The following is a 17,894-nucleotide window of genomic DNA, read 5'->3' on the forward strand; positions in this document are numbered from 1 at the left end:
AGCATTTCCAAATTTTCTTATCTTAAATAATGGGAGAACTATAGAAACAAAGATTATGTTACTCAAAATCAAAAAGATAACCAACAGAAGAAGTATTAGTAATCTTAAGAGCTAATAATTACAATTAAAAAATAAAATTATAATATCCACTAATAGCAAAATAACAATAATATGGGCAATGCAAAAGTTTTTCAGCTTATAGGTAACATCTCAAGTAAATGAATCATAAAAAGGAGATATAGTCATATTGTTCAAATATTGGAGGTAACAAAAGAACTAGAAATAAAAGCGTACTAAAAAAAGTATTTCTGGGAGTAAATATCAGAGGTGGAGTAGAGGGTGGGAAAATTCATTTTATAATATTCTGTATTTTTTTAACTTTCTTCCTTATCATATGGATATATTATTTTTATTATACAAAAAAAGGAAAAGCATTCCTGATAGCTGGTTTTGTATTTTCTTCAATATCCTGAAGTGCATTCTTACTAACGATTAAATGAACATACCTCTGCAGGTAACATTGAAAGATGCAGCAATGCCAAATGAATGCTATAAGTAATATTGCAATGAGCAGCAGCATCAGAAATCCAAACAAGTCAACTGAAATGTAAAGAAATATATTTTAAACTAACAGATTAATAATTTCTTACATTTTCATCTTTTCTAGCATCACACAGTCTGATTCTTAAATACAAGTTCAGTTGTCACTGAAAATGCCTTAACATACATCACATACTCCAATAAAATTACTATTAACACAGTAGTCGCTAACATTTAAAAATAATCTGGGTTGCTAAAAGGAGGTAACATTGTCTCCAGTTGGTAAACTGTTATGCCACTGGCTACTTTTTCCCTAACCTCCTTCCAGGCAATATCTCAGCAGATAAAATAGCAGATTCCTCGGGTTGCCTTTAAGTTTGTATACAGATGCACAGGATGCTTTGTTGATTGAGTTTAGACAGTTCCTTATCAGAGAGACAACAAATGCTTGCTTGTAAACTTCCCCTCTTCCCTCCATGCTATGTGAAACTATAAGGACCAAACATGAAATAGGAGACTAGGGTTCCCACTCACACTGAATTTATGAAGTGTTACTTGTTTATAAGCTCTTTGATGTAAACAATTCAGATTTAAATATACCTAATAGGATCTGAAGAAAACAGGGACTTGAGGGCAAAATTTATGTTTTTCACTTCAATTAAGAAAAAAACATAGATAACTGGTTGTTCTAAATAGGATTTCCTTATATAGTTAGGGTTCCCCTGGAAAGCCTTTTAACTCTTTTTGAAAACTTCTTTTTTTTTTTAAATTTTAATCATTGTTCAAGTACAGTTTTCTCCCCCCTACTCCCATTCCAGCCCACCCACCCAACCCACCCCCCTTCCCCCCATTACCCCCCACCGCTAGTTTTTGTCCATGTGTCCTCCAAATTTGTTCCTGTAATCCCTACCCATTCCCCGCTGGAATTCCCTCTTCTCTCCCCTCTGGCCACTGTCAGACTATCCCTTATTTCAGTGTCTTTGGTTGTATTTTGCTAGTTTTTTTGTTTTGTTTTGTTTTGTTGTTTAGATTCCCGTTAAAGGTGATATCATGTGGTATTTGTCTTTCACTGCCTGGCTTGTTTCACTTAGCATAATGCTTTCCAGCTCCATCCATGCTGTTGCAAAGGGTAGGAGCTCCTTCTTTCTTTCTGCTGCATAGAATTCCATTGTGTAAATGTACCATAGTTTTTTGATCCATTCATTTACTGATGGGCATCCAGGTTGCTTCCAGCACCTAGCTATTGTAAATTGTGCTGCTATGAACATCGGGGTGCAAAGGTTCTTTTGTATTGGTGTTTTAGTGTTCTTAGGATAGAGTCCCAGCAATGGAATTGCTGGGTCATAAGGCAGATCCATTTTTAGTTTTCTGAGGAAGTTCCAAACTGCTTTCCATAGTGGTTGTACCAGTCTGCAGTCCCACCAACAGTGCACTAGGGACCCCCTTTCTCCACATCGTCTCCAACACTTGTTGTTTGTTGCTTTGTTTATGATGGCCATTCTGACTGGTGTGAAGTGGTATCTCATTGTGGTTTTAATCTGCATCTCTCTGATGGCTAGTGATATTGAGCATCGCTTCATGTGTCTTTGGATTTTCTGTATGTCCTCCTTGGAGAAGTGTCTGTTCAAGTCCTTTGCCCATTTTTTAATTGGGTTACTTGTCTTCTTAGAGTAGAGTCGTGTAAGTTCTTTATATATTTTGGAGATTAAACCCTTGTCTGAGGTATCATTGGCAAATATGTTTTCCCATACAGTTGGTTCTCTTTTTATTTTGATACTGTTTTCCTTAGCTGTGCAAAAGCTTTTTATTTTGATGAGGTCCCATTTGTTTATTCTTTCCTTTATGTCCCTTGCTCTAGGAGACAAGTCAGTGAAAAAGTTTCTGCATAAAATATCTGAGATTTTCCTACATATGTTCTCTTCTAGGACTTTAATGGTGTCACGTTTTATATTTAAGTCTTTTATCCACCTTGAATCTATTTTTGTATAAGGTGTAAGTTGGTGCTCGAGTTTCATTTTTTTGCACGTAGCTGTCCAGTTCTCCCAACACCATTTGTTGAAGAGGCTATTTTTATTCCATTTTATGTTGCTGCTTCCTTTGTCAAATATTAATTGACCGTAGAGGCTTGGGTTTATTTCTGGGCTCTCTGTTCTGTTCCATTGGTCCCTGTACCTGTTTTTATGCCAGTACCAGGCTATTTTGATTACAGTGGCCTTGTAGTATAGTTTAGTGTCAGGTATTGTGATTCCTCCTACTTTACTCTTCTTTCTCAAAATTGCAGCAGCTATTCGGGGTCGTTTATGGTTCCATATAAATTGTTGAAGTGTTTGTTCTATGTCTGTGAAATATGCCATTGGTACTTTAATAGGTATTGCATTGAATGTGTAAATTGCTTTTGGTAGTATGGACATTTTAATGATATTAATTCTTCCAATCCATGAACACGGTATATGTTTCCATTTGTTTGTGTCTTCCTTGATTTCTCTCCTCAGTGTTATGTAGTTTTCTGAATACAGGTCTTTTACCTCTTTGGTTAGGTTTATTCCTAGGTATTTTATTTTTCTTTTTGCTATTTCAAATGGAATTTTTTTCTTGATTTCTGCTTCTGCTGTTTCATTGTTGGTGTACAGAAATGCCTTTGATTTCTGGATATTGACTTTGTATCCCGCTGTTTTACCAAATTCATTTATTAGGTCAAGCAGTTTTTTGGTGGAGTCTATAGGATTTTCTATGTACACTATCATGTCATCTGCAAACAGTGACAGTTTTGTTTCCTCCTTTCCGATTTGGATTCCTTTTATTCCTTTTTCTTGTCTGATTGCTGTGGCTAGAACTTCCAGTACTATATTGAATAGAAGTGGTGAAAGTGGACATCCTTGTCTTGTTCCTGTTCTTAGTGGAAAAGATTTTAATTTTTGTCCATTGAGTATAATGTTGGCTGTAGGTTTCTCATATATGGCCTTTATTATGTTGAGGAATGCTCCCTCTATTCCCACTTTACTGAGTGTTTTTATCATAAATGGGTGCTGTACCTTATCAAATGCTTTTTCTGCATCTATTGATATGATCATGTGGTTTTTGTCTTTGCTTTTGTTTATGTGATGTATTACATTTACTGATTTGCGAATATTGTACCATCCTTGCATACCTGGAATGAATCCCACTTGGTCATGGTGTATGATCTTCTTAATGTACTGTTGGATGCGGTTTGCCAGTATCTTGTTGAGGATTTTAGCGTCAATGTTCATCAGCGATATTGGCCTGTAGTTTTCTTTCTCTGTTGTGTCTTTATCTGGTTTTGGAATTAAGATGATGTTGGCCTCATAAAAAGAGTTTGGGAGTCTTCCATCATTTTGGATTTTTTGAAATAGTCTGTGAAGGATAGGTGTTAGTTCTTCCTTAAATGCTTTGTAGAATTCTCCTGTGAAACCATCTGGTCCAGGGCTTTTGTGTGCTGGGAGTTTTTTGATTACTGCTTCAATTTCTTTTGCTGTTATTGGATTGTTCAGGCTTTCTGCTTCCATTTTGTTGAGTTTTGGGAGGTTATATTTTTCTAGAAATTTGTCCATTTCATCTAGGTTTTCAAATTTCTTGGCATACAGCTCTTTGTAGTAATTTGTTACAATCCTTTGTATTTCTGTGGTATCTGTTGTAATCTCTCCTCTTTCATTTCTGATTGTGTTTATTTGGGTTTTCTCTCTTTTTTTCTTGATGAGTCTGCTTAAAGGCTTGTTGATTTTGTTTATCTTTTCAAAGAACCAGCTCTTGGATTCATTGATCCTTAGAATTGTGCTTTTAGTCTCTATGTCATTTAATTCTGCTCTGATCTTGGTTATTTCCTTCCTTCTGCTTGCTCTGGGCTGTCTTTGTTGTTGTTCCTCAAGTTCTTGTAGACGTAGGGTTAGGTTGTTTGTTTGAAATGTTTCTAACTTTTTTAGGTGGGCCTGTATCGCTATGATCTTCCCTCTCAGGACTGCCTTGGCTGTGTCCCATAAGTTTGGGTTGTTGTGAGTTCGTTTTCATTTGTTTCCAAAAACCGTTTGATTTCTTCCCTAATATCATTCTTGACCCATTCATTGTTTAATAGCATGCTGTTTAATCTCCATGAATTTGAGTGTTTTGGGTTTTTTTCCTTGTGGTTGGTTTCTAGTTTCAGTCCCTTGTGATCCGAGAAATTGCTTGGTATGATTTCAATTTTTTTGAAATTGTTGAGGCTTGTTTTGTGTCCTATCATGTGGTCAATCTTTGAAAATGTTCCATGTACATTTGAAAAAAAATGTGTATTTAGCTTCTTTGGGATGGAGGGTTCTGTAAATATCGGTAAAGCCCAGTTCGTCTAGTGTATTGTTCAATGCCTCAATATCTTTGTTGATATTTTGTTTGGAAGATCTGTCCATTTTGATAGAGGGGTGTTAAAATCCCCCACAATTATTGTGTTGCTGTCCATATCTTTCTTGAAGTCCTCGAAGATTTTCTTTATGTATTTGGGTGCTCCTATGTTGGGTGCATATATATTTACAATATTTATGTCTTCTTGGTGAATTCTTCCCTCGAGTATTATGAAATGACCTTCTGGGTCTCTCTTTATCGTCCTTCTTTGGAAGTCTATTTTGTCAGATATGAGTATTGCTACCCCGGCTTTTTTTTCCTGTCCATTTGCTTGGAAAATTTGTTTCCAGCCCTTCACTTTCAACCTGTGCAGATCTTTTATCCTGAGGTGGGTCTCTTGTAGACAGCATATGTGTGGGTCATGTTTTCTTATCCAATCAGCTATTCTATGTCTTTTGATTGGAGCGTTTAATCCATTTACATTTAAGGTTATTATTGATAGGTACTTATTCATTGCCTTTTATGTACGTGTGATCCTCTCTGACTCTCTCTTTTCCTTTTTTTCCTTAAAGCAGTCCCTTCAGCATCTCTTGCAGAGCTGGTTTAGTGGAGGTGTATTCTTTTAGACTTCTTTTGTCTGAGAAGCTTCTTATTTGGCCTTCTATCTTAATTGAGAGCCTTGCTGGGTAAAGTAGTCGTGGTTGCAGGCCTCTGGTTCTCATTACTTGGATTATTTCTTGCCATTCTCTTCTGGCTTGGAGTGTTTCCATTGAGAAGTCAGCTGTTAGCCTTATTGGGGCCCCCTTGTATGTTACTTCCTTCTTCTCCCTTGCTGCCTTTAAGATTCTCTCTTTGTCTTGAAATTTTGCCATTTTAATTACAATGTGTCTTGAGGTGGGCCTCTTTGGGTTCCTCTTGATTGGGACTCTCTGTGTTTCCTGTATTTGTGTGACTTTTTGTCTCATCAAATTAGGGAAGTTTTCCATCATCACTTGTTCAACTAGGTTTTCTATCCCTTGTTCTTCTTCTTCTCCTTCTGGTATCCCTATTATGCGGATATTATTACATTTCATATTGTCTTGCATTTCTCTTAATCCCTCTTCATTTTTTCTGAGCCTCTTTTCCTTTTCTTGCTCTTTCTGGGTGTTTTCTTCTATTTTGTCCTCTAGCTCGCTGATCCGATCTTCTGCTTCATTGATCCTGCTTTTCATTCCTTCTACTGTGTTCTTCAGTTCAGAAATTGTATTCTTCATTTCCTCTTGGCCCTTGTTGAGAGTTTCTATTTCCTTTTTTATGCTGATGTAGTTTTCGCTGAGTTCATTGTAGCTTCCCTGTAGACTCTCGTAGCTCATTGTGAGCTCATTGAGCTTCCTGACAATCACTGCTTTGAATTCAATATCTGATAGTTGAATTACCTCTGTTTCATTCAGCATTGTTTTTGAGGCTTCCTCCTTTCCTTTCATTTGGGGATTATTTCTTTGTCTTCCCATTGTTTGTGGGACTCTTCTTGTTTGCCTCAGCTTCTTATATTGATCTGTTCTGGCTCCCTGGGTTTATGATGTGAACTTCTTTAGTAGAGTAGCAGTGAGTTTCAGTGGTGCTATTTCCTTGACCCCCCACGCTCGCTGGTCTTGGGCTGTCGTTTAAGTTGGCTTTGTGTTTGCCTTTGGGTTTTGATTGTTGTTGAGTCTTTCTTTGGTGGTTCCTTCCCGCCAGCTGGTTAAATGTGGGTCACTCTGTCCACCACCTTCTGTATTTTGCTGTGCTGGTGAGGGAAGGTTGTGTTGAAGCTGGATCTTTTGTGTGTACAAGGTTTAAAGAAATCTTGTTCAGTTGTTTGTATTGGGTACTGTCTCTACTGTTTAGTTGTATTTCCAGATAAGTCCTGGATTGAGGTTTGTGTGGTTACTACTCCCTCCTTCACCTTCTTCTGCTGCTATCTGTTAGTGGTTCCTTTGTTGTTGGGTTTCCTCTTCCAGTGGGTATCCTGGTGTTCACCTCCTCCACCTATTCTTTTTTGTCTTGTTGTAGCACTCCCCTTAGGATCTGTTCTTTGTTCTTTCGGATCTGCCACAATCCTTGGTCCTCTGTTTTCAAAAATGCTGAAATATGTTGGTTGCTTGCCTTTCTACTCCATAGATTGGTCAGGATTTTCTCCCCTGAGCAGAGGAAAGCCAAATCTGCTCCTTCCTACTCCGACGCCATCTTAGATCCCCCGAAAACTTCTTAAAAGGTTCTAATACATGTTCCTGCCTTAGCAGCTACCACCTAACAAACCAAAAATATAATAGTATAGATATAACTTAAAGATTCTTTGATGCTGGAGATTGGCTCAGCCCTAGGGGGTCATTGTTCCGAATGGAAATTCTCAGTACGAGATACATTAGCTGAGGAAGTATAAGCAGTAGTTACGTTACTGGGCTCAGTACGTCCTCACCCCAGGACCAGCTTAAAAGAAACTCCTGGAGTTCCTAAAACAACACACCAATAATACAACCCACTTTTCTCTGGGTCATGGTTATCATTCATCAGAATAGAACTGAAATGTAAAGCATTTAACAACCAATCAGAGTGAATGCTGACCTGGTAGAACCAACAGAGGATGGAAAGGACCCATATCAGCCTATATTAGGGAAAACATTGATAAACAGATTGGCTATTATGGCTATTATTTTAATAAAACAAATAAAATAATTTCTAATCCTTCAAATACAGCAAATCACTAGTATTTGTGAGTCAATTTTAAAAATACGTACAAATTCTAATAGGGACAACTCACCTGTACAGTTCAACCAAAATACCAAACTTATCGAACACCCCAAACGCAAAAGACAAAACTTTTTGCAAGTCTGTTCTTCACTGCACCAAAAACACTGTATTTGGAAAGAAAAAAATAGAAGCAGTGTACAAGGATAACAATCACAATTCCTGTAAGTTTTTACTGCCAGTTCAATAAATAACAGTCATCGACATCATCAGCCGTCATCATCATTATCATCATTTTATTATTATTCGTGCTGTTGTAGGTGGTGTGCCCGGATCCCCCTTACCAGGCCTGTGCACCCAATCCCAGCTGCAGTGAGTGTTGGCTGCAAGCAGCTCAAGCCACCCTCCTGGAGTTGTCCTCAGTGGATAGGAACCATCCACTGAGGTAATGCTCCTACCCCTCCCCACCAGTAACTGACTGATGGATAGGACTCCAAACAGCAGGCATCCTTGCCTGAAGGCAGGAACAACTGTGCTACGTGATTCCCCACTCCCCACCCCAAGGGCTGCCCCTGGTTCAGCCAAATGTAGACTTTAGCTGAGATCACAACTTTGCTTGGCTTGTGTCCCTTACATACCCTGAGTCCCTCAGCTGAGGGGCCGTCACTCAAGAAATGGCATGTGCTTGCATCCTTTCCTCAGGCTCTGTATTTAGGGAACTAAACCTGAGACACCACTCACAAAATAGTAATAAGGACTTCGGCACTCGGGACTTTAATCTCTCTCTCTCCGACGCTCTTTCCCGTTCCCCTTGTCCACAGCACCCACTCTTTCCTCTGTTACATGTGGGCCAATGGTGATGTTAATCAGCCTCACCTCTTCCCCCTCCCTCTTCCTGCTCACAAGTGGTCAGATAATCATGTGGAAATCAGAAAATGGAATTGTCAGCCCCTTGCTGAAGTAAGCAAAATCTAGGTACAAAGGTGGAAACCATTGTGGGAGATAAGACTAGAACCTGGATAAGTCATGAAAATGAGGACAAAGTAGTAAAAAAGGCTGTTACTTACATAGGGCTTACCATGTGACAGGCACCATTTTAAGTCCCTTTTATGTACTAAGTCATTTCATCCTCAGGACAATCCTGTGAGCTAGGTACTATTGTGCCCACTTTATAGATGAAGACAATAAGCCACCAAGTGGTCAAATGACTTACGTGAGATTACACACGCCTAGTAAACAGGGGAGCTGGAGCACCGTGGTTCTGTGCTCGTAACCAGGCCTATAAGACTGATTTCAGACCTCTCTCAGTCACTCTGGCTGTACATCGGGAGACCAGCAGAGGTAATGACTCGGCCCTGAGACACAGCCTGAGAGCAGAAGGTATTCACAGGCCAGTTTTTGCTTCATGCACACCAAGACCAAAGGTCAAATGAAGCCATTTAGGCAAGTATGAGATTGAAGCCAGTGTTGACAAATGCATCCTGTCCTTTTAAATTGAGGTATCAGGTTGTTATGTTTTGTTTTGCATCTAGCAGGTTTTTAAGGGAGCCTGTCAGAGGAGCTTGTGGTTCCTCAGCACTGAGCTGAATCCCAAGGGCCCAGTCACCAAGTTCACAACAGGTGAGATTCTAAAGCAGTGCTGTCCTCAGTAGAAACATTCTCTCCTGCGCCTCCCTCTGAGGGCTCAGGATGGGGGCTCGGAAAATAATGGAAAAGAGAGCCCCTGCAGAGCTTAAGCCTGGGGCAGCCTCGTGACTCACTGGGCCAGGGAGACTCCACAGAACATCTGCACATTATCCCAACTCTCTGAGTTTCCAGACCTAGAGCTGGGGCTGGGGAGGCAGATAAGTTCAATTTTAGTTGAGCGTTAGTTGCATTATTTTGCAGGAACATTTTTTAAATGTAGGCATAGCGAAAATAAAATGTGCGCGTCCTAAAAGGTAAGGATAGAATACAGTAGACTAAGGGAGTACATTTTTTCACTCTCTGTCTGCCCTGCTCAAGTAGCATCCTTCTCCTTCTGGGAGATTTCTCTCTTTTGTGGGCCTCTTCCCCCAGCCCCACGTGGCTCTGCAGCTGTCAGCCAGCTTGGCCCACCTACCACTTTCCCACCACTGAACTCACAGGGCCCGGGTGGAGGCACTCAGGGAAGCCCAGCCTGCTGGCCCAGTAACTAATGCTGAGCTGGGCATAATTCCCAAACTGAGCCAATCAGAATCTTCTCTGGAGTTGTATACAGGCTCTGGGAGAGATCTACTGGGAGCCAGCTTCTTTCCCAGCTTTGTGGAGAATGTCCATTTGCTGTAGAAGAGAATGAGGTCAATGCACAGGGAGGCAGGACTGGGAGGCCAGGGGAGAGAGAGAAAGAAGAAACAACACGCTTTAGGATTCAGCTGTGTGTGAATCCAAGGCCACTCCTGGGCTTCCCAATTCTGCGAGTCAGAAATCCCCTTTTATTACATTTGTCTAAGTGGGGTTTCTGTCACTTACCACAAAAATGTTTGACTACTATCTTGACTAAATCTAAAAGTCTTCAAAGAGCAGAACTTCACATTACCCAGAGGAAAAGAATAATATATTCAACATCCCTAAATTGGTAATTCATAATTAAAGACAAATTGCATGGATGTTTTCTTGTAGTTTAAGAAGATTGTCTATATAAATACAAAGCCATGCCTACCTCAGCTCCTTCCGAGAAGTCAGCTAAAAAAAAGGCTTTAGAATGATAATTAATATTGTTCTATAGGAAAACTAGAGTATTTGTTCTGGGGTAGAACTGTTAATAAGTTTAAACATCAAAATTGATGTTTTTATGAGCTAATTTCATTAAAATGAAAAAATAGAGAAAGGGGGAGGTACACAATAATATTTAATAGTTCGTTAATGTTATAAAAGATTTAATATTATACTTCAAAACATATCATACTAAGTAAGTACAATATGTGCAAAGGGTGTTTAAAGTAATGGACATAGAAAGGACCCAGAGCGCATTTCCTAATCATTTATGGGCAAGTGGCGGTTACACAGATATATAGAGTGCTATTTTTCCTTTGTTTGGCATGTACAATATGTACAGTCTGCAAAACACAAGTCTAAAAGCAAGAATATTATATTCAAAAGGAGTGGAACAGATATAAAATGTAACTGAACTTTGTAAGAGAAAGTATTCACTTCTGACTGGTCTGACCAGGTCAGATTTCTTTCAGGGAACAGGCAGAACTCGGTCTGAGCCTGTAGCTGAGCCTGTAGGGTTAGGTAAGGTCTGTCCAGGAAAGAGACGGTCTTAGACACACAAGCCATGGCAGAATGAAAGAACAGTGTCCACCGTGGCAGGAGTGAAAATCTGTTGTGGTGGGCCTTTGTGGATTTATTTGGAAGGTCAATTTCCCTCATACTGGGATGGGGTTGGAATGCCAGGCTATGGAGTTTTTGTTTTAACAATAAAGAGTCAACTAAATTATTTTGAGCTGACAGGTGACATAATGAAAGTCCTAATTGATGATAATGAATAAAGTATCAAGAGGGACTGGAGGGACTGAAGGCAGGGAAGCCTAGGATTGTTCCAGTTGCAAGAAAAAACTGGAGGGACTGATAGGGCTTGGTGAACTGCAGGTAGCAAAAAAGTAAGAACAAGGAACCAAAGATTTTGAAAATTATGTTTGAGTGCATGCTGCCAGAAGTAAAGAAGTCAATAAAAAATGCTTCTTTGTGGAAGAAAAATGATAGATTTAGTTGTAGAAAATCTGAACTTGAGACAAGGGAAAAACGTCAATCAAGAACTATGTCACCCTGAGGCCCAGGGGCTATTAGGTCTGGGAATATGAATTTGGGGTTTTGTGGTGCAGGTACTAGTGGAAGTCATAGCAGTAGGTGAGGTGGCACAGGGGTGAGAAGGGGTATAAAGAACGCTTTGGAGTATGAGGAAAGATGAGGAAGAGGAGCTGGTGAAGAAGATGAAGAGGTGAAGGAAAGAAGCAGGCAGGGGAACACCTAAAGTCCAGATGCTGTTCCCATAAGGAGTGACTAATTTGAAAGGTCATTGCATTAGGCTATGAAGAGTCTTTTGTGAGCTCTAGATCAGCTTGCTAAGGATTAAATCAAGGGGATAAGGAAGCAAAGGTAGCATAAGAACTTTAGCTGCTAGAAAGAAACAAGATTTTCTTTTCATTTCATCTGAACTGATAAGAAAGGGGCTGATGCAGAGAACTAGACTGAATTTGTCACAGAGGGAACAAGGAAACGAGAAAGGTTCTGAGTTTGTGAATGTGTTTCTGAGCATGATGCATGCGTGGAGGTAAAGACTTGGGGGTTAACCTTAGAACTGAAAATCAACTTCCTAGGGGAAAATGAGTGTAAGAAAATACAAATGGAATTGGTTCAGAAGAAAAAGGAGGGAACTTGAACCTGACGGATGACCTTAAACTTCTCAAGGAAAATCAAGCTCCAGAAGGATGGTCATGCCGAGAGCGATTAAGGTGTTGGGAATAGTTGCCTTGGAGAAGAACCCAGGCAACTAGTCCTCCAATTTTTTTCAGCTGAGAGACACTTGACAGGTGATAACAACATGGTCACTGTCATCCAAATTTGAATCCATGACCCTGTCCACTCTCCCTTACTCTATGCCCTAGCACACACCCACACACATTTTTCAGAAGAATAAATATCAAACGGGCATCCTTGTGAGGTTGGAGGTATGGCACTTACAAATGCATTTTACAAGTCCATGAATAATGGTCACTTCCTGCGAAGTGTTATAGATGAGGCAGGCTATGGGAGATTCAATAAAACCCCACTGGGCTTGCTGTAACTTCATTTTTTGCTGTCTGAACCAATAATCCGTATCAAGATGCAATGAATGAGAAAGATGTGATTAATTGAGAAAATATGTACTCTAATGCATTTTTAAGTCAGTTGCAAAACTCAGTCTCTTAACTGTCATTAGCACACAAAAAAAATTACTTACAACAAATATCATCATAGTGACACCATAATTGAAATCTATCACTCCAAGGAATCAACAGTGACACATAATGATTCTGAACAAAAACAAAAGCTGAAAGTTCACTAAGTTTCTTTTTTTAATGTGATTTTTTAAAGGTTTTATTTATTTATTTTTAGAGAGGGAGAAAAAGAGAGAAAGAGAGAGAAACATCAATGTGCGGTTGCTGGGGGCCATGGCCTGCAACCCAGGCACGTGCCCTGACTGGGAATCGAACCTACGATGCCTGGTTCACGGCCCACGCTCAATCCACTGAGCTACGTCAGCCAAGGCTTGAAAGTTTACTGAGTTTTTTAGCTAGCATGATTTTATTTCTAGGGGAAGAGAAAATATCAAGAAAAATATGTTTTTCATATGTTGTGTTAATGAAATGTGTATTGGGGTAGAACTGTAACTTAGTTGCTTTTAATGGATTTGCTTTCCGTAAGAATGTTTTCTAACTCTAGGAAGGCCAGTCACATACAATTGGATCACTAGGAAATACTTATGATAGAATCTGAGGCAGATGCCCTTGTACTTGAGAAAGATAAGCATATTATCATTCAAACTGGAATATTTGGGGGGATGAAAAGGAGTTTGTACACTCTCTATCTATCTATATATCTATCTGTCTCTATATATCCATATACACACACACTGTTGGGCAATATAAGTTTATAGTTGTGCGCATTGCAAAACTGAATTTATTCTTGTATTCTTGTATTATTAATCATTGTATTATTTTCCATACAAAGTGAGATATTTGCAAATAAAATGATACAGTATATCATTTTTGCTTTAGAACAATCCATTTTGGAGGAGAGGGCACATATGAAATAAGATTAGCTAAGATGGATCTTGGGTGGGTATAAAGTTTTACTATACTGTTTTCGTGCATGAATATTTTCATTGTAACAAACGAGGAAAGGTGTCTATCAAGTATCAAGTAAACAGCTGTGTGAAGTCACAAGAAGGAAAGGAGTTCGTACAAGGCTTCAAAAATGAGGGATTAAAGAGCTAGAGAATGGTCTTGTCTTGTTGAGGCCCAAAAGTATATACAGTGTAAGGGGATGAGAATGCAGGAGTCATTGTGGATACACAGAGTACAGGGTGTGGCCTTGGAAATGACTTCCTAATGCACCAAGCTGAGGAAGTCGGGACACAGCAGGACCGAGTATGTCAGGGCCATTGCCAAGTATGGCAAGCACATTAGATTGTGGCAGGAACTGGGTAGAGAAGTCCAAGAGCCCTGAGCCCAAGTCTCCATTGAAGCAGAGGAATGTTCTGGATGAAGATAAGTAGGGGCACAGAGTGGTCCATCCAGCTCATTATGACAGATAGCAATGACTAGAGTGTGCCCTTTTCTAATTAGTATTTTGTGTCACTCTATCTATGGTGTTAATTTTCAGTTCTCCAATACTTGTTAAAGTAGAATGGTTTTGGCTGGGGGGGCGGGGGGGGGGGGGTGCGTGCTGCCAACCTCTCCGTAACGCCATTTACTTCATTACAACATTTCTGCTTTTTTCCAAATCTGAAGTGAAGAATAATGGTGCCAGACACTTAATCATCAGAGAAGGGGTGTTAGATATTATACATTGCAGTTAAAGAGCAGTATGTCATCCTTTCTAGTTTTCAGGGGATAGAGTATCAAGAAAATTTTCACTATATCTCAAAAGGCTTATCTTCTTCCCTGACACAGAAAAAATTCTTCCCAAAGGTCACTATGATCTTTTCCATGCAAAAAAATTGTTTTGTTTTTGAAGCATAATTTTTTAGAAGGGAGCACATGTTCGTACTAAATTGTTTCTTGTTTATTTCTAAATCCTTGAAGAACGGTTTGAAACGTAGAAATACATCTTAACTGCTACTAGCCATTCACACAACAGAAATTGTGTAAAACGAAGTTTAGCATGCTTTTTGAACTGCAGCTGTAAATTATGTGGCTTTATAACATCCCCAAGATAATATCCTCACATTAAAGTTAACTAACTTACTGTTCTATCTTCTGTGCACAACTGACAATTTTTCTTTAATGAACATCCTACAAGAAAAAATATTAAGTACAAAAATGTAAATACAAGTCTGTTTATTGCACAAGAGTATATAAAAGTTCATTTCAGTTAGCCATTCCTGTTTCTTAGCATATTTATCCATACCCAGCATTTTCCTTCATTATTTTCATGTATCTAGAAAATGTTCCCATTGGTGCTATTTAAATCTTAACTCTTTATTTTCTCCTATTACTTGGAAAATTAAGAAATGGCACCATCCAGCTTTGATTAGCCAAGTAAGTTCTAAAAAAACGGCTTCTAAAAAACAATAAGAAAAAAATGCACAATATCACTGTACATTTAAAACATCATACTTTAAAAATCTCTTTTAATAATTCTTTTGTTGCCCAGGCTGGTATAGCTCAGTGGATTGAGCACAGGCAGCATACCAAAGGGTCACAGGTTCAATTCCTGGTCAGGGCACATGCTTGGGTTGTGGGCCAGGTCCCCAGTGGAGACCATGTAAGAGGCAACCACACAATGAAGTTTCTCTCTCACTCTTAAAAAAATAAAAAATAAAATAATTCTTTTGTTATTCAGTATGGTTTTACTAAGATAGACCTAGTTAACTATCTTTATGGAGTTATAAAAGTGATACAAGTTCAATATAAGAAATAAATATATATCAAAAATAAAAAATGAACTGAAACTGTACCATACAGAAAAACTTTGATTCTTCACTTTATGTTAAGCAAATGAGTTCTATGATCTGAAGTTAGGTTTTGCCATCATCCCAGATGTCTCTGGCCATGAACTCCTAAATTGCAATGTTCTGTTCTCTGATTAGCACCTTCTTTCCTCTCTCACATGCATTTTGACATCACTAAGCTCTCAAATATAAATGAATTAAAGGCCTAGGGATCCAAGCAACCTGCTTTGGGGGAGGTCTCACTTGATCCGGGGTCATTTGCAAAGTCCTGCAGTTGCCTGTGTCAAAGGCCTACCACTCAGAGCTCCTCCAGGGATGGAGGTGGGGAGCACAGTGAGGGGTCAGAACCCCTTTTCAGTTTTTGTAAGTGAAGGAATCACGTCTAGGAAACCATATCCTTGTTGGAAAGTTTTATGCAAGCACGAAGGGGAAGCTGCCCCAGACTGGGGAGCAATGCTCAGGGGAGGCCTAAGACTGGCCGAACCAGGCTTTTCCTCACAAAAGGAAGCTGTTTCCTCAGCAACAGTGAACAGGGCTGGTCAGCCCCAGAACTGTCTGTGTTATCTATGATTCTTGACTTGCTTTGTTGACACCCTTTTTGTTCTGCCTCAAGCATTTTAATAAGATATTTTGAAAAAAATCTGGTATGACTCCAATTTGCTAGGGAGCAAAGGGGAGGATGTGTTTCTCTGTGTGGCCTGTGATTTTAGGCACTGTGGGTGGGTTGGGGGGGGGGCAGGAGGTGGCTACAGGGCAGGATGGTGCTAGATCAGTGTTCCTTTTGGAGTGTGTGACCGAGAGAGAAACCCATGGGGGAGGTGGCCCCAGAGGAAAACAGCTGAGCCTCTTACCTCAGTCTCTCCCCACTCCCATGCTCCTGAAGCTGCGAGCTTGGGTTTGGCTTTAGTAAGAAGACAGACTCTGTAACAGATATTAACATGCTTGTAGACTAGACATTGGATGGCACTAATTATTCCATCTCACGGCCTTCATAAAAATGGCAATTTTGGCTTTACAGGGTATTTTTCCAAGTCATTCAAATTTTGCCCTTCTATCTATACAGTTAATTTAGGATTCTAAAGACCTTACTTCCAAGCCCATGAGTTCAACTCAGCATGATTTTGAATGCTGCAAAATTTCTTCATTTGGGGAGGAGAACCAAGGGAAGAATCTAAACCAAAGTAATTATTTCTTAAGATAAGACTCAAATTAAGCAATTTGTTACCTCAGAACTTAAAACACAGACTGGTTATGGCACTGAGTGAAGTCTGATTAGGGCAAAAACCAACAGCATATTATTCACAGCTGAAAGCTTATGTGCTGTATAGATCGTGGGAAGAGTGAGGGGACAGACCTCCTTTCCCAAATTTAAAACTATTTAAACCCACTGTTTTCATTTCAGGTAAGGCAAATTCATTCAAGCCCAGTTTAATTGGATTTTGCCCAAATCGTCAGGAGCCTTTAAATATGTTTTCTCGCCAACACTGGAACAGCAGCTTTACAGATGAAAACTTCAGCCTACCAGGTTGACACACTTGAGAGTTAGTAGGGGCGGCAGTGGCACTGGGGCACCAGCCTCTGTCTCAGGAGGGCTCACCGTCATCATCCACAGCTTTTGGTCTCAGCTTGCCCCTGTGCCTGGACACTTGGGAATAACCGTTCTCTGAGAAGCTGATGAGCAGTTGGATGAGAAAGATAGAGACGAAAATGGGCAGGAGGATTTGGCCACAAACCCGCAGCGAGCACATGGCTGCTCAGGCCTGGGTTCCACAAGTCCCCAGCCAGTGCGACTGTGAGGGGCACCTGGCACTGGGGTGCGCCGGGGGACCCCGCTCAGGGACTGTGACCTGTTGCAGCCCCGGGTCCTGAGGCAGCTCCTTCCAAGTCTTGGACCTCAGAATAATTCACAGAACCTCAGAACTCCTAATATTCTAGCCAGAACACAGAATGTTCATAGAGCAATCTCCGTGAGCACAAGGCTCTGGCTTCCTAGGGCCCTGATCACCAGGTACAACCGGGGACTGTTCATCCACTGGACATGATTGATCCTTGCTATACCGCTGTTTTTGGAAAAAGGCCTGGAATGTAATTTTCACCACTCAGAAAATGTGTAAAGCATGGCACTTTTCTGTCCTCCTTTCCTCAGGTGTAAATGAATCTACCCTGCCCCTGACCCCCACCCTGTGAGGATGTTGTGTGATAAACTGGAGAGTCCTGAAACTCTATACATCCTTGATCTTGTCCTTGACTGGTCTGGCCCCGTGGCATGCTTTAACCAGTTTCCCAAAATATGGTGTATTTTAGGTATACAGATGAATATTTTTTTATTTTCATAGCTATGAACATGATTAGTAGTTATAATTAAATAGTGGCAACAATATAAAGTTTCAGAACTATAATAGTAGTACATGATTCAAAGGATAAGGCAAAATGGTGCAGATGGTTGCAGAATGACTAAAATTTGAGCAATATTGCCCCAACGTGGGGTTGGGGGTGGGTGGGTCAGGAAATGGAAACTTGTCTTTGACTGGGGCCTATCTTGTTTTGTTTCTCAAAAATGAAGAGTGCAGTTGTCTGTGACATTCCTGGCATATTGCTCTCGACTGCAGCCTGAGGGCTATGGACCTGATAGTAAAGATGG

At 40.0% G+C, this 17,894-nt stretch overlaps 1 protein-coding gene across 1 annotated transcript; it reads right to left on the reverse strand.

Annotated features, from left to right (window-relative positions):
* Positions 1–412: 412 nt before the first annotated feature.
* Positions 413–17,171, reverse strand: LOC118496947. Its single transcript, XM_036010267.1, has 4 exons — positions 16,851–17,171; positions 14,548–14,594; positions 7,649–7,742; positions 413–600 (listed from the first exon to the last, which is right to left on the reverse strand). Exons 1-4 carry the CDS (start codon positions 16,999–17,001, stop codon positions 413–415), a joined length of 480 nt encoding a protein of 159 aa, XP_035866160.1. The 5' UTR covers positions 17,002–17,171.
* Between the last annotated feature and the right edge of the window lie 723 nt (positions 17,172–17,894).

This window comes from Phyllostomus discolor, chromosome 10, assembly GCF_004126475.2.
Source record: "Phyllostomus discolor isolate MPI-MPIP mPhyDis1 chromosome 10, mPhyDis1.pri.v3, whole genome shotgun sequence".
Lineage (NCBI taxonomy): Eukaryota > Metazoa > Chordata > Mammalia > Chiroptera > Phyllostomidae > Phyllostomus > Phyllostomus discolor.

Bases quoted from the DNA above. Each gene is read 5' to 3' on its own strand.
- LOC118496947 (XM_036010267.1), bottom strand. From the start codon at position 17,001: ATGTGCTCGCTGCGGGTTTGTGGCCAAATCCTCCTGCCCATTTTCGTC. The intron at 7,743-14,547 runs GTAAGTTAGTTA...TTCCAAATACAG, and splicing joins TGTGCACAGAAGATAGAACA to TGTTTTTGGTGCAGTGAAGA. The intron at 601-7,648 runs GTGAGTTGTCCC...TTTACATTTCAG, and splicing joins ATTTTGGTTGAACTGTACAG to TTGACTTGTTTGGATTTCTG.